Below are 23,031 nucleotides of genomic sequence, written 5' to 3'. Positions count from 1 at the left end.
TATTATCTCATTTGAACCTTTTGATGACTTTGTAAGACAAGGAATGTCACTGCTATTATACATATTTTTTAACTAGATGAGAAAATGAGTTTAGCAGCTCATATCATAGAAACCACGTAAACATTTAGCATATTACAGTTTATGAAGTGCTTTGACATAAATTCTTTCTGTTCCAAAATAAACCTGGAAAGAATGACACTAGATTAGCTGAGTGACCTTGTGGGATAAATAAAACGTTTTTTTTTTCTTTTGGAGAAGTTTTTTGCTATAGGGTGCGTACACTTGCCAGAAAGACGGAGAGACAGAAAGAGAGAAATCACCCCCCATGGGGAATGGCTATGCTACAATTCCTTCTTCTCCATTCCCCTCTTGGGATCTTGGGCATGCACCCACACGTGTCCAGGCTGAGTTTAAGCCTCAGGGTCCAGGACGCGAACCGCGGTCGACTACATGGGAGTCCAGCGACATAGCTGTTATGGTAATTGCTGGTCCCAGGAATAAATGAAACTTCTGAGTTTGATTTTCTCATCTCTAAGTGGGAGAATTAATTTACACAACTGTAAGAGAAGTTCTCATGGACTGTCCTAAGTATAGCAGTACTACTAAGTTGTACTCCACTATCCAATTTTCCTATTTTCCCACAGAATCCCTGCATTTTAGTTTCAATGGCCATTCAATATAAAGACTGTATTTCTTACCTCCCTTGCGACTGGGTTCTAGCTATGTTTTGATCCACTGAATATGACCCCAAGTGATGCAGATAGCCTAGAGGCCAAACCTGTAGTGGGTAATAACCTCTTTCACATCTGGTGGAATATGGATGAAGTGGTGAACATCTACAACCATTCAGTGAGGCATCACAAATATTCACACAGCAAAGCAACAGAAGAGACTGGCACACCTGGTACCAGGGAGCTGCCATGGCAGCCCTACATTTACACACCATCTATCAGAGGAGAGGGAAAGAAACCACTCTGTTCCCTCTCCTAAATTTTGGTATAATTTACAGCAGCCTAATTAACAGCCTAACCTGCATCCTAACTAATTCAGTAAGAATTAAAGAAAGTATGTGAAAATAACCCATAAACCATAAAGCAATTACGTATCTTAAGGAACACTATCACTGCAATGGCATAAGCCTTTTGTAGCGTATCAAACAGTATATTTTTAAAATGATTCAAATTATTGGGGTCAGCAGGTTGTGTAGTGGTTAAGGCACTGGACTCCCATGAGGCTGATCATAGTTCAAGGCCCAGGCCCAGTAGCTTGAAACTCACACCAGGTACACGTGTGTGAATGCCCAAAATCCTGAGAGGAGAATGGAGAAGGGATTGCAGTGTGGCCCTCCCCACTGGGAGATGATTCTTGCTTTCTGTCTCTCTCTGTCTCCCTGGTGAACACATGGGACCTACAGCAAAAACCTCCTCTCACCAAAAATAAAATAAAATAAAAAAGATACGAATTAGGAAAAGGAGGCAAAAATTCAGATAGAATTTGATTTTGAAATGCAGAGCCAACATCCTAATAAATGTTTAGCCTGTCTTAGAGCAGCTGGAATTTGGGATCCATGACTATTCAGGAAAGCAAATAAATAACTGTAGATTAATTAAAAATTATTTTTCTGTTTCTCCCCACTTGACAGTCAGCCCTTTTGAGCAGGGTCAGCCACACCCCTGAGACACAATGGAGACAGGCCAGATAAGTTACAGAGTTGGATGGGACACCTCATGTATTTGCTTCCTTGGACTGCCACAATAAACGATGACAAATTTGGTGGCTTACAACAAAATCACTTTATATTTTCCTAGTTCTGAAGGCCAGCAACCTGAAATCAAGGCGATGGCAAGGCTGGTTCTTTCTGGAGGCTCTGAGGGAAAATCAATGCTTATGTCTCCCTCAGCTTTTGATGGCTGCTGGCAATTTTTACCTTACGAAAGGCATCATTCCAGTAGCTGCCTCCACTTTCACACTGTCTCATCCCACGTGTGTCTGTGTCCTTTCTGTTTCTTCTTTTTTTTTTTTTTTTTGCTATAAGGTGTGTGCGCTCGCCAGATAGAAAGAGACACAGAAAACGAGAAATCACCCCACCCCACCCCACCCCCCCAGGTAGGATGGCCATGCCGCAATCCCTTCTCCTCCTTTCTCCTCTTGGGATCTTGGGCACACACGCACACGCGCCCGGAGTGTGCGTGTGTGTACTTGAGTTTTTCTTAAGCCACCGGGTCCAGGACGCAAACCGCAGTCGACTACATGGGAGTCCAGCGACATAGCCATTATGCTAACTGCTGGTCCCTCCTTTCTGTTTCTTACAAAGACACATTCCTTGGTTTTAGGGCCTACTCTAGTTCAGCGTGGTCTTGACACCTACCTTAATTTTCTGCGTTGTTATGGGTTGAACTGTGTCCCCCAAAAGGCTATGCTGAAATTTTAACCCAGTATCTCAGTATTTGACCTTATGCAGAAACCAGGGTAATGCAGATTTAAATGGTTAAGATGAGGTCATACTGAGAAGGGTAGGCCCTTAATCCAATATGGCTGGTGTCTGTATAAGAGAAAAAGACACACACAGGAACATACACAGGGAGAATGCTATGTGACAATGGAGGCAGAGACTGGCGTGATGTATTTACAAACCAAAGAACACCAAGGACTGTAGGCAAACTACCAGAAACAAAAAGAAAAACTTGGAAGGATTATCCCTTAGAGATTTCAGAGAGAGAGGATGGCTCTGCCAACCTCTTGATTTTTGGACCTCTAACCTTCAGGATTATGAGAAAATAGTTTGTGGGTTTTTATTATAGCAGCTCTGGGAAACTAATACTGAGGTGGACATGAATTTAATTTTTGGATCTCTAGTCTCCAGGACTGTGTAAGACACAGTTTGTGGAGTTTTACTATAGCCTAACATAGAGGTGGATATGAATTTGGGGAGGACATTATTCAATCCACTATACTTGATCATTAGGGCTGTTTTCAACACTAGCAATTCTAACTAGTAAGAACTTTGTCTTTTTTTTTTTAATAGAGATTTTTGCTATAAAGCATGTGCGCTCACTGGAGAGACAGAGACAGAAAGTGAAAAATCCCCTAGTGGGGATGGCCATGCCACAATCCCTTCTCTTCCAATCTCCTCTCAGGACCTTGGGCATGCTGCTCATGCACCTGGCATGAGTTTCAAGCTGCCAGGTCCGGTACTTGAACTGTGGTTGACTGTGTGGGAGTCCAGTGAGGTAACCTTTATGCCATGGGCTGGTCCCAGAACTTTGTCATCTTATGAAAAGGGTGACGCCAAGGGTCATAATCTTTGCCCTATGCTGTTGATAGGAGTTATCAATTAGAAGTATGACAATTCCCTGCAAACTGTCAGCAATGCTCTTCATACAACTGTTTCCCTCCCCACTGTGACCATCATCCACATCATTGCTTCTACTCAAAGGCCACAGTTAGCCTCCCTGGCAAAGAGCAGAGTAATGGCTGCAGTGATACCAAATGCCAACCTGGCATCCATAACCACTGGTAGGGCTACAGGTAAGGGCACTCCTGAGCTGAAAGAGAAGTTCCTGGGTTGGCATGGCCTTCCACATCCTCACCTAATATTGGGTTGTCAGTAATGTCATGGCACATTTTTGCATAGAAAAATACATCATGACTTTCCTGACAACCTAATACATCCATGATGTATTTAATCTGTCATCCAAGAAGCTAACAAAAATGACTGGATTGAGAAGGTGGAGGAGCAGGGTTCTGAGAGAGCTCTGAAGAGCATCCAGTTACCCAAGGTTCTGTCTGACTCCTGAGACTTTTATAGTGGTACCCACTCCTCCATTTTTGATGCAAGGTGGCACTATCCTTAACTACCATGATATCAAGTTTAGTTCCCCATATCAAAACAGACTTGTCTAAAGCAACTACACAATAGAGCTCAGACTCTACATAAAATCCATGATATAAGCCTTGGACCTGACCTCTAGCAACAGCTTGAAAAAAACAGAGAGGACCTCAGCTGCAAGGGAGTCTGTGCCCAATGGTACCCTATAATGTGCTAAGAATCTCTCATTTCCATTCAGCAGGGTCTATTCTATTTTAGGGAAACATTTTTTTTTTTTTTTTGCTATAGGGCATGTACACTCACCAGAGAGACAGAAAGCAAGAAATCATCCCCAAGGGGGCATGACCACACCACAATCCCTTCCCCTCCATTCTCCTCTTGGGACATACATGCACATGCTCCTGGCATGAGTTTTAAGCTACCAGCTCTGGGACTTAAACCGTGGTTGAGTACGTGAAAGTCCACCAAGGTAACTGTAAACGCCATCTACTGGTCCCAGCAGTATCTATTCTTAATGATAGTTTAAAAAACCTTGCTTTGTCATGTATTATTAGTACTAACCATGAAGTCCTCACTGCATCTAGTGAAGAGGTGAGGCAGGGTAGGGGAGTGACTTCAATAATTAGAGTTGTGATGAGATACCAACACAATATTACAAGCACTATAGAGAATGTATTCAATAACATTAACTCTTGAAAGCTCTGGCATATTTCTTACCTGTATATTCAGAAAATGGCTTATGTATAACTCCTAGCACAGGTTTACCATTTACAGCCACACACACCATAGTAGTGACATACTTTCGAAGATCCTCTGAGGAAAAAAAACAAAACAAAACACACAGTTGTCAGAGTAATGTGTATAAATTCAGGATACAATAGTACACTTTATTTCAAATTAAAAACGTGTGTGAATGAAACGTCTTTCTAAGACAACAATCCCCTCAAGTAAAAAGAGTCCAGGAGTAAGAACCAGTTTAAGAGAGTAGATAAGAGTTATGGTTCTACAGACAGACAATCTGGATTATTCTCTTGGCCACCATTTTACTAGCTACATGTCTCTGAACATATTACTTAAATTTAGTTTCTTCATCTAAATAATACATATAGATTAATTCAGTATCCATCTTTAGGTATAGATTAACTTAATTTTAAGATTAAATTTAAAAATCAAGTTTAGGTGCCTAATAGTCCCTGCACAAGGGATGTGCAGAGTAAATGTAAATCATCATTATAAGATCAGGAAAATTTAAGTTTAGGGAAAACTCCTCGATATTCCATATTTCTATTATGTACGCCTATAAAATATTATATCACAACGGTAGTTACTCTTAGATAGATATATACACTAGTATCCTCTCTCTGTTCTCCAAATAGTTACCTATTGAGTATCTATTATGGTTCAAGTTCAGTACATATACACTAGACTACAAAGGTGAAAAATTACAAACCCCCACATTCAGGGAGTGTTTTATCCATCTAGTAAGACAACTAGATCAACAAATATCATAATGGGTTGTCAGGAAAGTCAAGATTCATTTTTGCATAGAAAAACAGAGAGATACATCATGATTTTTCTGACAACCTAATATATACCAAGAGAAGTGTAAAAGCAGGTATTAGTTATTGCTGGGTTAAAAAACAAACAAACCAACCAAAAAAAAAAAAAAACAGGTCTGAGAGGATCCACAGAAATGAAATCTGAGTTAGTACTAGATAAGAAGCCAGGAAATAGGGGATGGAGTCTGTGGGAAGGGGGACAGACTTTGTCTTTTGAATAATTAATTGCTCTCTGGATACCTAGGATTTACTATTTTGAATTCCAAGGGCAGAGGAATATGCAATAAAACCTGAAGTTTGGAATATCCCAAATCAATATTATATTCTGGTTAAATAAATGTCCTCAACAGATGCCATAGGATCCATGTTGCTGCTGTTGCTAAAAACAATCCCTCACTGAAGGATCAGTGAGCCATTAATTCTTAGTGGGCTACTACTGTCCCTTACAGGAGATAGAAGGCTGAGAATTGCTGATCCAGTAAAAATGTTTTGTACAATCTTCTATTAATTCAGGTTTTATCTTAAAATCTAAATTGAAACGTCAAAGGATCCACCACCAATGTATATACCACCTACCTTGTTTCTTTTTTTTTTTTTTTTTTTGAGAGGTTTTCGCTACAGGGCGTGTGCGCTCGCCAGACAGAGAGAGACATAGAGACAGAAAGCGAAAAATCACCCCCCAGAGGGGATGGTCACGCCACAATCCCTTCTCCTCCATTCTCCTCTCGGGATCTTGGGCACGCACGCACACGCGCCCGGTGTGAGTTTTAAGCCACCGGGTCCAGGACGGGAACCGTGGTGGACTAAGTGGGAATCCAGCGACATAGCCATTACGCTAACTGCTGGTTCCCACCACCTACCTTGTTTCTGATTCTGATACAAAATGGCAATCTAAAGTTTGAGACCAATTTTAAAATTACCCGTATATTCCTGCGTAGCATCAAGTGGGTCAATCCAGACAGTAACACTTTCTGCTGGCACTTCTTTAGGGGTAGATATTTCCTTCAGGATATCCTCGGGAATCTTACGATCCCATAAGATAACCTCCTGATCAGTTGCATCCACATGTTCCTCAGTATTTATCTGCGTAGAAAATAGTTGACCATTTAAAAAAAAATCACTACTTGATGAAATGCAAAAAGAAAATTTCAGATAAAAACCATATCAACTGTAAATAATCCTTATTTTCACTCATTTCAAGAGATCTCACAACAGAGAATATATTATTAAAAAAAAAAAAAGAAAATCCCAGTGACATCGTGTCTTTATACTTTCAAATCTAATATCCATGCTTAATTTGTTGGCTAAGCAAATCAGAGAGCACAAATACAGAGACATATAGAAGAACTAAGCATCAAAGTTTGAAAGAAACTACTTAAAGTTTGATGATGATTTAAGAAAAATAGCAGCTCTCGAGTTTGAAAGCAGACGATATTCTGGAACACTGATCACAAACAACTAGAGTTAGAAGACAGAAGCAACTAGAGTCAGGAGAAAAATGACAATGGTCTTAAAAGCAACATGTCATAAAAATAGGGAATTATGAATGCAAAGAGACAAAATGTTCTAGTAAAGTGATCACCCAAAATATAAGCGGTCCTCCTTACCTATTGAAGGATAAATACACTTCTAGACCACCAAGGATATCTGAAACCAGGGACAGTTCACAGTCCTGTAGATACTATGGTTTTTCCTGTATGTACACACTTATGATAAAGATTAATTTACAAAAGAGGCAAAGTAAGAGATTAACACTAACCAAAAATAAAATAGAAAAATTATAATATACTATAAGTTGTATATGTGTGGTCTCTTTTTCTCAAAATATCTCACTGTAACTGAAACCACAGAAAGTGAGACCACAGGTAAGGGAGGACAGGTGAACCTTTGAACGGTTAGGGAGAGGAGATCCGGAAATGATGAAACAGTTGATAAACTAGAATACCTAATCTAAATGAAACAATAAAACCTACCTAAATAAAGCTTAATAAGGGACATAGTAAAGACATCTTTTCACTACATACCAAAGATGGGTTACAAAATAAAGAGGTAAAGTAAAATGTTCCACTTTTTATTTACTAGAGAAAAAAATTAGAACATAAAATAAATCTGACTTACCATACAGATATGTAAGAATGTGGGGTGAGCAGAGAAGAAATACACACACACACACACACACACACACACACCACCTTACATAAAATTATTTTATCCACAATACACTACAGATTCCTTTAAATTGAGATTTCTCAAACTTGGCACTACTTACAGTTTGGAGCAGATCATTCTTTGTTGTGTGGCCATACTGTGTATTGTCGCATTTGTAATAGCATCCCTGGCTAGATGCCACTAGAGCCCACCAGATGCCAGCAACACCACCCTTCAGCTGTGACAACCAAAAATGTCTCCAAACACTGCCACGTGCCCCACCCTATCCTATGTGGAAAATCACTGCTTTTGATTGTTAAGTTTCTTAATGCATATAGTCTGATTTGTGAAAGAATGATTTTAAAATGTTTTAGAATGGCTTTTACTTTTGTAAATTGAATATACCAATGAAGCAAATCTAAGAACTGACTGCACTTTAAGAATGAATAAAACACTGTCACTTGATCAAATACTGCTTCGTTAAAACATTTCCTTGATCAGATCATAATACAAACACACACAAATGTCCCCTAGATTTGGATTTAGTTATAGGCCAGGCTGTTGGGTCCTGTGCTTTCTACAAGCTTCCTTTCTAGAATAAGTCATCATTTTTATACTGCAACTGATGCCATGCCTAGACTCCAAGATACAGTGACAGAGCGATTCCAGTGCTGACAAACATGCTAAAAGACCACAAATAGAACAAAACCCCAATATCTAGAAGGTTCTCTGAAACATCCAAAATTGTCATAGAAGAGGTTAAAAATAGTAATATTCCAGAAACATTAAATCATAAAATATTTCTTAATGTAGACCACTATAAACATCCAATTCATCCATTATGCCTTTATTAGTTCAGCAAATGTTTGTTTTATTTATTTTTATTTATTTTTTTGGAGAGGTTTTCACTATAGGGCGCATGCACTCACCAGACAGACAGAGACAGACAGAGAGACAGAAAGCAAGAAATCACCCCCTAGGGGGGATGGCCACGCCACAATCCCTTCTCCTCCGTTCTCCTCTCGGGATCTTGGGCACGCACGCACATGTGCCCAGCGTTAGTTTTAAGCCACTGGATACAGGACGCGAATCGTGGTTGACTACATGAGAGTCCAGCGACACAGCCATTACACTAACTGATGGTCCCAGCAAATGTTTATTGATTGCCTACTATATGCCAAACACAGTTTCAGGTGTAAAGAAATAATGGTGACCAATATGAGACAAAAATATCTGGTTTTGTGGAATTCAGATTCTAGTGGAGATAAACACTAAACAGGAAACATAAGGAAAACATGCAGAATGCTGGACACGGTAAGGTAAAGAAAATAAGGGCTGGAAGTTGGAGAGTAGCGGTAGGATTTTTCTTTAAGTTCACATGGCTAGGATTATCCATAATAGCCCCCAAATCCCTAATATCCATCAAATGATAAATATATTACTGTGGTATATCCATACAATGGAAAGTTATTCAGCCATAAATAATAAAGGAGTACTGATTCGTGTTAGAATATGGATGAATCCATTGCTTTGAGAAAGAAGCAAGGCACAAGAGACCACGCACTGTATGATTTCACTAATGTAAAATGTCCAGAATGTTCAGAAAAATGTCCAGTTCTATGAGTCAACTTCAAACTAGCTCAAAGTATAAATCAAATGTTAATACTCTCATAAACAATGTTATTATAGTACTAATAGAAATTAAATGGTAAACTATTCTGATGTTAACTTTACATGTATGTATATTACATTTACTTGGTCTACTTAGCAACCTTGACTAATAATGTATTTGTACTTCTGTCATAACGATATATCATAAAGATATTTTGTACATAAAAAAATACAGAATAGGCAAATCTATGCAGAGAGTAGATCAATGGATGCCTAGAGTCAAAGGTAGGATTTCATATGAATAGTAAATAGGGACAAGGACATTATTAAGGTGCTGAAAATGCTTAAAAACTGACTAATGATGATGGATGCACAATTTAGCAAATGCAATAAAAATTACTTACAATGGGCAAATTATGATATATAAACTGCTGCAAAACAGGTGTTTTAAAAAGAGGGTAGTTAGGCATTGGATGATACTTGAGTGAAATCTAAAGAAAGTGAACCTGGCAGGCATCTATGGGAGGTACAATCCAGCCATGTAATGACAAATGCAAAGACTTAAGGTGGCAGTCTGTAGGTATTCAGGGGGCAGCAGGATGTTAGCAAGTGAGTAGAACATGGCTAAAGCAGAGTGAGTCATGGAGCAAGGCACTAAAGATGAGGTCAGAGAGTAACAGAAACCAGATGGTGAGTGACCTTGCAAGGCCCAATACAAGCCACCTGCTCTGCATCATAACCTCTATTAACACTGTCCAGAGGGTTCTGGCCATGGCAATAAGTTAAAGTGGTGAGGAGGAAGGAGTGTGTGGAGAGGTGTAAAGGCTAGATGGAAGAAATAAAACCATAATGTGCAGTTGATGACTGACCAAATTAACTCACAGATAAACTACAGAATTAATAACAAAGCTGCTAAATTTAAGATAAACACAGTCAACTGCATTTTTACATCCAGCAACAAATGTGTAAATACTTTAACTATTTAACTAAAAATAAAAATAAAGTACTCAAAAATATATCTACACAAGATGTGTAACAATATGGGGAAAATTAACCTTTACTGAGACATTAATAAAAGCTTATATAAAAAGGAATTCCATTTTAATGGATAGACTTAAAAAATAGGAAAGATGTTAATTCTCCCATCACTATAGATTTAGTGAACTCTGATCAAAATCCCTATAGGTTGTTTTTCTCTTTCTCTTCCTGCAAACTGCATGAGACATTTATGAAATTTACATGATAGAGCTTAACCAGAAAGAGCTATGACATTTTGAGAAAAGGGGGCTAAAAAAGAAGAGTACTATGGTGAGATAATGTTCACTACCAAATTTCAAGACCTAGTTTAATGCTAGAATTATTAAGGTAGTATTAGTACTAGAGAAGCATTCTGATTGCAGAGATCACTCTCTTAATGACAACTCTAGGTTAGTTCATGCAAACAAAAAAAAGGAATATAACATAAGGAGGGGAAAATAAAAAGAGTGGGGCAGTCTCAGGAAAGAAGCTCATGAATCTTGACTACTATAGTTATAACGTAAAAATGGCAGGGTCAAGTCTGACTGAGCTATGATCAAGATTTCTGCCCAAAGGTAAAGTCAGCTTCTCCATATACTGGGTCATTAGAAAAGTTATAATGTATTTTTTCAAGTTTTTCTAACAAAAATGCATCATGACTTCTCCAACAACCTAATACATTCAACTAAGAATGAGCTAGATTATAGAGCCACACTTGAAAAATCTTCACTGAGAAAGAATCAGGTTAGGGAGAAACAAACAGAACAGGAGAAAAAACATTAGCATAATTACCCAATCTGCTTTTGCCCACCTGTACTTATAACTTGTCACTACCACTACATATCTGCAAGTTAAATAAATCCACCTCCTGCCACTGTATATGGCCTTAAAAACTATTATAAAGGTCAAAGCCAGGTCTTTCTCAGTGCCTTTCCACATTCTACAACCAGTCAGTATAGAAAGTCTACCTCTGAATTCTAAGTATGTTTCTTCAGGTCTACCAAGAAAATCCTAGTTTAAGCCACCATCTCTCTCACACTTGGATTCCTACAACAGCCTCAGAATGATCTTGCCTCCTACAGTGCATTCACTCACTAACATCTTCATTTATTCAACAAATACTTAATGACTGCACACTTAACCATTTGGGGCAATGGGGTATAATAATGATTAAAACAGACAAAAATCACTGTCTTTGGATAGCTTTCTTAATTTAGCAACCTGACATCTTCCTGAACAGGTCATGTCACTCTGAATTTCAAACTTCCAATAGTTTCTCATTATGCAGACATAAGATCTAAACTCTTTACCATCATTTATAAGATAAATCCTATATAATCTGACCCCAGCAACAGCTATCCAGTAATCTCTTCTTTATTTGCACTTATTTATTGCCCTGCAGAATTATTGTTCTTAGATGGTCCCTTGGCCTCAGGGCCTGTATACTCACTGTACTCTTTTCATACACTTTCCTCAGGTTTCTATGATGGTCTGCTTATCCTTCAGGCCACAACTCAAATGACATCGCCTCAGAGAGACCTTCACTGACTACTGTGGATAAACCAGGACCCCCAAATACTTTTCAACATGACCTAATTTTTAAGTCATTTTATTTGTTTACAAGTTTACTATCTCTCTTGACTACTTAGAAGCTTAAGTCCTGTGAGTGCGAGGACATAGCTTTTTCATTACTGTAGCTCCATCTTCATCATCCAACCCCAAGTGAGTGTTCAATAAATACTTCTTGATTGGCAATATTATTCTTAGTCACTGGTTTTTCATTTCTTCTCCACAACCTACTTCCACTAAGTCTACTCTCCCTCTCACTTCTTTACTCCCTGCCACATACCTGAATGGGAGACTGAAGATACAGACAAGCATAAAAAACAAACTCCAAGCTCACAGCAAGCCCATATCTACAGTCAACACCTTAGCCAATCCCTCCCCCGACTCCAATCTGATCAATCCCTCCTTAAAAAGCCTATTACGGTATGAATGAAAAAGGTACCTTTTAGAACACCTAAGATTTTAACAGGATGAGCACAAAAGCCTTGTAGAAAGCAGGAATTAGTAAACTGACCATAGGCTACAACCATACATAATACTGCAGTTTCCACGTGTATCTGGCAACTATGTGAACATTCTTTCAGATCCCTTTGTTAGCTTGTAAGCTTATGAAGTATGGATTTTTTTTTTCCTTAAGAGTATTTTTTGCTATAGGGCGCATGCGCTGCGGGAGACCCAGAGGGAGACAGAGAGACAGAAAGCAATAAATCATCCCCAGGAGGGATGGCCATGTCGCAATCCCTTCTCTTGGGATTTTGGGCATACACATACCAGGCATGAGTTTTAAGCCACCAGACCCGGAGTCAAACTGCAGTTGACTATGGGGGAGTCTAGTGATGTACCCATTACACTACATGCTGGTACCAGAAGTATGGATTTCTTTAAGTTAACTTGCCTCCTGTGTAGCCATTTCTAGCACTCACAATATCTACTATTCTTTTTCTTTCTGGACATACTGAATACTATACTTTGTAGTCCATTAAGTCAGAGGCATGTGAGAGAGGTTCTGGGCAATGAAAATATGGACAAAAATGTATATGCATGTAAAATGGATAAAAATGTGAATGTCCATCACTTCTTGACTGAGACAATAAGAAAAAAAAAGGTCCTTATCATTCTCTAATCTCATCTGTTTCCCTGCCATGTTAACATGGCAGAATCACAAATTAACAAAATCACTTGAGTCATAGGGTTACCACATAAAGGACCACTAACTTGGAGACTGTTAGGATTCTGAGATTTGGAGGGTTTTGGTATTATAGCACAGTCTACTCAGTCTTTCCTGACTAATACATTTTTTCTTTTATATCCAAATAAATACTTCTAAGTAGTTTAAGAACTAAATTGATTCTCTTCCTCTAAAACTCAAACCTGGATCAGCAACTGTGAGGGGAAAGAAAAAAAGTTCTAACTGGGGACCAGCAGACGTTGTAATGGTTATATCGCTGGACTCCCATATGGCCGATCGCGGATCGAGTCCTGGACCTGGTCCTGGACCTGGTGGCTTGAAACTCATGCCAGGCACATGTGTGTGCATGCCCAAAATTCCAGAAAATGAACAGAGGTAACTGGGTGGGAGGTAGAAAAATATAAATCATCATCTGGGGCATAAACAGTAGGAATAGTGTATGTAGACATGAAAGGTGGTCCATCATTTTGAGAGCAAAAAGTGTTTAAGCTATATGCTAAGCAGTATCTAAATTAATTTAGCCATGTCAGGGCTCAGTAAGCAAATTCTTATTAAATACAAAGTTTCTTAAGACAAGTTTAAGAACTTATACATATACATGTACACATAATACATATATAAACACATACATGTATTTAGGCTTGGCTTGTACCTTAAACTCCAGAAAAGGGAAAGAAACAATTCTTCAACATAAGAGCATAAGGCCCCAAAACACAATCAACGCTATGACAATAGGACAATGTAGTTTACTTTGGGGCTGAAGGAACTTTTGGTTGTGCTTTAAGAAGGAATCCACCATTTATTGCATTTCTCCATATATTATTATATCCTAGCAAGTTTTTGAATATAATATCTCAAACAGTCCCTACTACACAGTAGGTATGATGGTTAATCTGTCAAATTACTGGGTCATAATGCTACCAAATACTTGATTGAACACTTCTGAGTGCCTCTGTGAGGGTGTTTCTGAGATTAGCAATTTTTTTTTTATATGACCAGTTATTTAAGTAGGCTCTTGGCAAAAAATTTAGAGCACCAATTTCTGAGGATACATTCTATTTGTAAGGGTAAACACGGATCACAGGTAGTCCTGGAGCTAAGGAACCACTTTGATTTTGGGTAAAATTTGTGAGTCCACAGCTTTCTGATCAACCTTGCAGTGCTCTGAAATCTTGTCAGCCTTCTTGGCTGCAGGTTTCTTCTTAGTATCCTGCTTCACAGCATTTTCACCTGCTATCTTATAGAATGGGAAAGAGAACTAAACTCTGGTTCTGGTCTATAAACAAGTCTGGGGAGGTTGAATCCTGAGATTAGCATTTTAAACAGTGGTCTCCAAAAAGTGGATTGCTCTCCCTAATTGTGGATGGACTTCATGCCATTTTTTGAGGGCCTGAATAGAACAAATGAGAGAGGAAGAGAGAATTTGCCCCTTACTCATTCTAACTATGGAGCTATCAGTCTTCTCCTACCCTCCAACTGAGACTTACACCACTGGCTCCCTGGTTCTCAGCCCTTCAGATAGGCTGAACCATACCATCAGCTTTTCTGGGTCTTCTTTTATGGAAGATCTTCTATTATGGGACTACCCAGTCCTGTAGTCAAGTGAGTCAATTCTTTGAGAAGTACTCTGTTATGGAGGGAGGGCATTTTTGTCATGTTCACTCACTAGAGAAAGAGAAACAGACACAGTAAGAGGGAAAGTGAAAAATTGCCACCGGAAGGATGGCCATGCCTCAATCCTTTCTCCTTCGTTCTCCTCCTGAGATCTTGGGCATGCATGCACATGTGCCCAGTGTGATTTTCAAGCCACCAAGTCCGGAACTCGAGCTGCAGTCAGTCATGTGGGAGTCCAGCAACATAACTGCTATGCCATCTGCTAGGTCCAAGCCAATTCTTCATAATAAATCTCTATTTGTTCTTTTTCTCTGGAGAACGCTGACTAAACCATAGGCATTTCAGAAACTAGGTTTTTTTTTGGTATTTTTCTATAGCGCACACCTGCTCATAGACAGAGAAAGAGAGAGACAGAAGGAAAGTGAGAAATCACTCCCTGCCCCCAGACAGGATGGACACGCTGCAATCCCTTCTCTAATTCTCCTCTTGGGACTTTAGGCATCCCCAGATGCAGACACAACTAGCATGATTCTCAAGCCCCTGAGTTTGGGACTCAAACTACACTGTTAGCCATGTGGGATCCAATCACCTTAATTTCCATGTTACCTGTTGGCCCCAGAAACTATTTTTTAAATGTGTAAACAAACATCCTTCTACTGGCCTATTCTCTTTCCATTTTTTCAGAAATCTTTTACTATCTCATATATTTACATATAGTCCTATAAACAATCAAACATGTTCCAGGTCCTTGCATCTTAAAAACAAATATAACAACTACAAAAAAATCCACAGAACCTTCTCTTAGTCCTATATAACATACTAACCAACTTCCTTAGAGACCCAATTTCTTGAAAGACTTTTTTTTTACTTTCTCCATTTCCCTTCTTTCCACTTTTTTCAATTTTACTTCCTCCCCAACATGCTACCAAGTAAGCTTCCACAAAGGATGCCAATGACCTACATACAGAACCATAATTAAGAGACTGTTCAGTCATTGTCTGAGTTTAAATTCTATCTCTTTTGATCTACTAGGTGACAGACTTGAGCTAGTTTAGAGAGGGAGTTATCTCATTGGTAAAAAGGGATAATACCAATGAGTTAATAAGAATCAATGAAAAGATCAAACAAAGTACAGTACTTAATAAAAAGTACAACTTTAATAAAGGTTGGCTACTATTAATCTGGTTAAATGATTACTTTCAGTCTTATTATCCTTGGTCCTAGGCCCTGATCTTCCCCTTTAGTGCTGTATTTTCTTAACTAATTCTGGCAAAACCAATTTCAATTAACATCATACACTGAAGGCTCATGAATTTGTTCTTCTAATACAAACATCTCTATCAAGCTTCATACTCATACTGAAGACTCATACCGAAGATGCATACTTGAGACTCAACTGCCTCTTCAAACATTTCCCCTTACACATGTGAAAGGCACCCTCTAATAACACAAATCTAAAATGACACTCATAAACTGCCCTTGTCATGCCCCACTCTCCTGCATCACCAACATAATACCGATTGTGAAAGCTAGAGTCACTTTCATCTCTCTCTAAAAATTCCTTCATTATCCCTCCATTGTCACCTCTACAACCATAATCCCAGTTTAAAACATACCATCTTTCATCTGAAAAAGCCTCCTACTGGTTTCCTTGTATTCACTTTGTTCCCTTCTAAACTATTCTCTAAGCATAACCCTGAGTCCTTCCATTCATTTAAATCACTACAGTTAGGAGTACACTTTTGCTACATAACCTAAACTGCCATGAACACACATTTACTGGGTCATCAGAAAAGTCATGAGTTTTTTTCATGTTTTTCCATGTAACAATGTGTCATGACTTTTCTAACAACCCAATAGATAGGTTTGAGGACCAGACCCATGACCTTGTGGCTAAAAGAGCTAGATACCATACAGCTGATCATGCAGTTTGAATCCTGGCTCCAGTGGCTTGAAAATCATAAAGCGCATGTGTGGCCATACCCCAAATTTCAATAGACTGGAGAAGTGAAGGAAAAGGGATTGTGGTGTGACCATGCTCCACCGAGGAGTGTTTTTTCTCTCTCCCTAATAAGCAAATGCACTTTTGGCTAATTAAAAAAAAGAGAGAGACAGACTTGACATAATTCTCAGATCATTAAGTGAATCTCAGATTCTTAAGAAAAAAAGTTTCTTTCTTTCATGACTGAAAGAGAAACATGAAAGACAAGCAACCTCAATAGGATCCCATAACACATTCTTCCCAACGCCCAGTGAAGCTTCCCAGCCAGCCAGGATTATCTGAGCATGGCCAGTGTGTACAGGTTGACTGGGGAACTGAACCCAGATCTTCCATATGGATCCAGTTTTGTTTGAATAGCATCTTACTGTCATACCAGGGAACTGGCCCGATTTTGTTCTAGCTGTGCAACCTCAGGTAAATTATTTGGCCTCTCTAAGCTTTGATTTCCTTATTTACAAAATGGAGGCTGTAATACTTAACCTTCAATGCTGTTGTGAAGATAAACTATTAATGGCAGGCTGAGGCCACACAAGAGACCTGGCTTCGATTCCTGGTCTACCCTAAAAACCAGGATTGGGGTCAGTAGATGGCGTAGCAGTTATGTCACTGGACTCCCATATGTCTGACTGTGATTCGAATTCTGGATCCAGTGGCTTGAAACTCACACTGGGCAAGTGTGCATGAAGGCCCAAGATCCGGGAGGAGAATGGAGAAGGGACTGAGGTGTGGTCATTGCCCCTAGTGGGTGATTTCCTACTTTCTTTCTCACTGTATCTGTCTCTCCCCACTCTCACCCCAAGCACATGCACCCTAAAGCAAAAACCTCTAAAGAAAAAAAAAAAAAAAAAAAAAGGATGCAGCACATCTAAGGTCCTAGCTAGCTACTCAGGTACTCAGGGAAGTTAAGGCAGGAAGATTATGAGTTCCTGGTCAACACAGAGATCTTTTCTTTCTTTTGTTTTTTTTTTTTTTTTTTTTTTGGAGAGATTTTCGCTATAGGGTGTGTGTGCTCACCAGACAGACAGAGAGAGACATAGAGACAGAAAGCGAGCAATCACCCCCCAGGGGGGATGGTCACGCTGCAATCCCTTCTCCTCCATTCTCCTCTCGGGATCCTGGGCATGCACGCACACGCGCCCGGCGTGAGTTTTAAGCCACCGGGTACGGGACGCGAACCACGGTCGACTACGTGGGAGTCTAGTGACATAGCCATTATGCTAACTGCTGGTTCCCAGAGAGATCTTTTCTAACACCTGTATTCCCAACTACTTGGGAGGATGAGACAGGATAAGTACCACATACTATGACCTGTCTTTAAAAAAAACAAAGGAGGTCCAGCTGCCAGCTGGTGGCAGGTGGTTAAAGTGGCTGGATCCCACATGGCTGACTGTGCAGTTCAAGTCCTGGACAAGCAGCTAGAAAGACACACTGGGCACATCCATGAGTGCCCAAAATCCTAAGAGGAGAATGGAAAAGAAGGGACTGTGGTTTGGCCATCCCCTGTGACAGTGCTTCCTCACTTTCTCTCTCTCTCTCTCTCTCTCTCTGGAGAATAAACACACCCTACAGCAGATTAAGAAAAAAATAAAAAGTTTAGTTCACTGTTTGCTACATAAACGAGTTGACCATTCATAACCTTCCCACTGCCCAAGTTCTGGTCCTCTTTTCTCACACAGCCTAACCATCTCCTGACTGGTCTTAGTCACCTCCAAATGCCCAAAGCCCAGTACACCATCCCACAAGCTTCATGAACAGTTAAGTCAGCTGAGTCTATCCTTTCTGTTCTCTAGTATTGAACTAAAGAACAGGCCCAAACGCTTCAGAGCTCAGATAAAATTGGGCCCATCCCTATTACTTACGTATGTATGTATGTATGTATATATTTAGAGAGATTTTTTGCTATAGTGTGCGTGTGCTCGCCAGAGAGACAGAGACAGAGACAGACAAAATGAGAAATCACCCCCAGAGGGGATGGCCATGCCACAATACCTTTTCCATCCTCCTCTCAGGATTTAGGAGAAGCACGCACATGCTCAGCATGAGTTACAAGCTACAGGGTCTGGGATTTGAATGGTAGTTGCCCATGTGGGAGTCCAGCACCTCAACCAATATGCAACCTGCTGGGCCCATTTTTCCCACCTCTTTCTTTGGAAATTCTCCCAAGTGCAGCTTATTCAAACTGCTCAGATTACTAGAATTTGCATGCTTGATCCTTTAGCACTAGCTTTTTTTCTTTGTCTGTAGTGTCTGTACCAATTACTAGGAATCCCAGTTTTGCAGGTGAGGAAACTGGCTCAAAAGCTAAATGACTGAGTAGGATCATCAGGCTGGTGCCTGAATTAGATATCGAAGAAGGCATTCTGTGCACTATTTCAATGCTTCTCAAACTATTCCAGAGCATGGTTCTGTTGAAAGAGAGGAATTTAACTCCCTCCCATCCTGTAAGTCAAGGAAGGTAGACCCAAGCTGTTGCTATCAGCTTGTTTACTACACTTCATCTTCAAAGGAACACTGACAAAACTGTGAATAAGTTCAGGGCAGGAGCACCTCAGATGACTCTTCTGAATATTAAATCAAATCTAACAACTTAAGTTTGTTCTGTGGCTATAAATCCATTCCACAAAACTATCTGCAACCTTTCTTTTCATGATTACCCACAAGGACAGAATCAGGGACAGCATCAGACAAATGGCTGCAATTACTACTACTTTGAAAAAATGAAATCAAGTACTGCCAAAGTATCTAGGAAGAGAACAGCTGCCCTGAGGATGCTCCCAAGATCCTTAACCTGAGAAAGAGTGAAGACCAAAGGGAATCTATGGATCCTAGGTCAAATTTAAGTTTTGTTAGAACAACACTCATTTCTCTGGAGGAAGGTTTTTCAACCTCTATACCAACTGACGGATTAGGCCAGATAATTATTTAAGGGGAACTAAATTGTAGGATGCTTACCCTTTACCCAATAGACTGCCAATTGCATTTCACCCATTTGTGACAACTGAAATTGTCTCCAAACATTGCCAGCAGTCTCTTGGCAGGTGGTGGTGATGTGGGGGGTTAAATGCTCTAGAATACCCTGGTATTTCTTTTACTGAGCAATTCACATTGCCTCAGATTCCAGACAGGAAAGTAATGAGAGTAAAGAAAACAGACCTCTCCCTGTTTGGACAGGGAACTAAGACAAAAGAAAGTATGTGTGGCTTCTCAATGGTCACTTTCCTTTTGGAAGTAAACTGAGTGGGAAATGATCAACATTTCTTTAAAAAAAAAAAAGAAAGAAAAGTGGGGGTGGATGAGGCTTCCAAAACAATCAAGCATTTAAGACTACTTCTAGGCATTCAGGGAGGAAAGAAAAAAAAAAAATCTAGGACTGAGTCACTACTCTCAGCCACCCATAATTGGCCTCTAGTCTAATAAAGATAAAAGGAGATAGCGCGACAGGGCACCATCCCTACACTGACACTGTATACATGAACACAACCTCCTCTATTCCACCCATCAACACCTACCCTGAACACTAAAGATGTACATGCAAACATTCAGTCACAGGAAAACAAAAAGTTATTTTATATTAAAGCAAAGACTCTAACATCTGCAATTTCAAAAACTTAGCTTTTGTGTTTAAAAAAATACAGCTCATTTTCTCTGGCAGCTATTTCCTTGTTGTTTGCTAAGTGAGAATGCATATGTACACAAATGTGTTTTCAATATTTAAGATATTTTTGTCTTTACATTTGGAAAAAAATTTAACTTTGTTATATTTCAATATTAATTGCTTTTTTAAAAAGAAAATTTTGGAGAGGTTTTTGCTATAGGGCGTGAGTGCTTGCCAGAAAGACAGAAAGTGAGAAATCACCCCCCCCCCCCCGGGAGGACTGCCAAAGTATCTAGGAAGAGAACAGCTGCCCTGAGGATGCTCCCAAGATCCTTAACCTGAGAAAGAGTGAAGACCAAAGGGAATCTATGGATCCTAGGTCAAATTTAAGTTTTGTTAGAACAACACTCATTTCTCTGGAGGAAGGTTTTTCAACCTCTATACCAACTGACGGATTAGGCCAGATAATTATTTAAGGGGAACTAAATTGTAGGATGCTTACCCTTTACCCAATAGACTGCCAATTGCATTTCACCCATTTGTGACAACTGAAATTGTCTCCAAACATTGCCAGCAGTCTCTTGGCAGGTGGTGGTGATGTGGGGGGTTAAATGCTCTAGAATACCCTGGTATTTCTTTTACTGAGCAATTCACATTGCCTCAGATTCCAGACAGGAAAGTAATGAGAGTAAAGAAAACAGACCTCTCCCTGTTTGGACAGGGAACTAAGACAAAAGAAAGTATGTGTGGCTTCTCAATGGTCACTTTCCTTTTGGAAGTAAACTGAGTGGGAAATGATCAACATTTCTTTAAAAAAAAAAAAGAAAGAAAAGTGGGGGTGGATGAGGCTTCCAAAACAATCAAGCATTTAAGACTACTTCTAGGCATTCAGGGAGGAAAGAAAAAAAAAAAATCTAGGACTGAGTCACTACTCTCAGCCACCCATAATTGGCCTCTAGTCTAATAAAGATAAAAGGAGATAGCGCGACAGGGCACCATCCCTACACTGACACTGTATACATGAACACAACCTCCTCTATTCCACCCATCAACACCTACCCTGAACACTAAAGATGTACATGCAAACATTCAGTCACAGGAAAACAAAAAGTTATTTTATATTAAAGCAAAGACTCTAACATCTGCAATTTCAAAAACTTAGCTTTTGTGTTTAAAAAAATACAGCTCATTTTCTCTGGCAGCTATTTCCTTGTTGTTTGCTAAGTGAGAATGCATATGTACACAAATGTGTTTTCAATATTTAAGATATTTTTGTCTTTACATTTGGAAAAAAATTTAACTTTGTTATATTTCAATATTAATTGCTTTTTTAAAAAGAAAATTTTGGAGAGGTTTTTGCTATAGGGCGTGAGTGCTTGCCAGAAAGACAGAAAGTGAGAAATCACCCCCCCCCCCAGGGAGGATGGCCATGCCACGATCCCCCATTCTCCTTCCGCTGGACTCCCATGTAGTTGACTGAGGTTCAAGTCCTGGACCTGGTGGCTTAAACTCATGCCAGGCACATGTCCAGCGACATAGGCATTAAGCCATCTGCTGGTCCCTCAATATTATTGCTTTTAAGTTTTTACTCTTTCCTAGGAAGCCATATTATACATTTTAAGTACCTCTTGAAGAACTAAAACAAAGAATCCACATAAGTTGTGAAGTGATCATGAGTCTTAGACTCAACATGGTTACTATTATTATTTTATTTGATAAAAAAATTTTAGAATTATTTACTTTTTTATTTATTCATACTGGTATCCAGTAGCTCATGATATAAATCCAATGTTTCTTTCTGACTGAGGAATAAAAACTTAAGATTAAGGGAAAGAGAAAATCAAAGCAATAACATGACAGACCAGAAGAAGAGTTACACAAAAGATGTAACTCTGCAAGGACAATATTCTCTCACAAGAACAACAGTAAAAGGTCAGGCACCTTCCAAAGATGCCTGGGCTTAGATAACACTGTCTAACTAATACAATTTCACTGGGTACAATTTTTCCAGCAGCCAAAATCCTACTGTGGGGTGAGTTAAGACCCATTTATAAGAGACAGTTATACTATGTTGAGCTTCTCCTCTGAAGTTGAAATAAATTTTTAAAAGCTTTATTCAATTCAGAGCAGTTCCACTGAAATGAAATTAATAACAAATTCAAAATGTCTGGATTTCCCTAAGAAAATGTCAACTCCTTCCCCAGAAACCTACCCAAAGAAAAGACAAATGGAGTTCTTATTCCCTGGAGTAATTCAGACCTTTAATCAAGGGCCAGGTGGTACAGATGGTTGAAATGATGTTTCTGGAAGCACATTTCCAAATACTTTCCCAAAGGGCCCCCCAACTGTAATATAAACTATTAAGAGGGATTTGATACAACTTCAGCTACAGTATTCATGGATGGTAAGCAAACTCCCTCACAAAAGCTCGACATACTAACAACTCTCCAACAGACTTCCAGGGTTCTCGGCCCTTTGGTGGGCTAAGGGAAGGTACGCGACCCTTCCAGCGAGGACACTAAGGTAGGATACAGGGCCCTGGAGTGTCTAGCCAACCTCCTGAATTTTACAGACCTCGCAGCAGCAGTTAACTTTCTCACCCTTTTGGTATCAAAGTTCACCCAGAACCCAGGTGTCCGGATCCCAGATGCACATCCGCATACACGACCAAGGAGCGGCCAGAGGGCGTGATCCTGAGCCAGATGACGTGCACACTCACGCAGCTCTTCCACGAATTGTTTGCATACCTTTGCGCACCCTAGCTTCTGAGCTTCAATTTCTACATCTGCGAAATGGGAGTCAGAGGCTCCAACAGCCTGGGGCTGCGGGAAGAGCCAGCGTGCTGAAACTCGTTCGCAGCCTCTCCCCTCCCCCGCCCGCGGGGGGGCCCCCCCGCCCCGC

The 23,031-nt window shown here is 39.7% G+C and overlaps 1 protein-coding gene across 1 annotated transcript in view; it reads right to left on the bottom strand.

The window, feature by feature from the left end:
• BPNT2 (3'(2'), 5'-bisphosphate nucleotidase 2) overlaps positions 1-23,031 on the bottom strand; it is a gene marked incomplete at its 5' end in the record, with an annotated part of 42,941 nt that overhangs the window by 16,878 nt on the left and 3,032 nt on the right. Inside the window, 2 exon segments of the mRNA XM_027773737.1 lie at positions 4,547-4,642; positions 6,309-6,471. Of these exon segments, the coding sequence (XP_027629538.1) occupies positions 4,547-4,642; positions 6,309-6,471 (259 nt within the window).

The sequence above is a fragment of the Tupaia chinensis genome, unplaced genomic scaffold, assembly GCF_000334495.1.
Source record: "Tupaia chinensis unplaced genomic scaffold, TupChi_1.0 Scaffold000046_3, whole genome shotgun sequence".
In the NCBI taxonomy this organism is placed as follows: domain Eukaryota; kingdom Metazoa; phylum Chordata; class Mammalia; order Scandentia; family Tupaiidae; genus Tupaia; species Tupaia belangeri.
The sequence above is the reverse complement of the archived record's forward strand: the minus strand, read 5'-3'. Positions and strand labels throughout refer to the sequence as shown.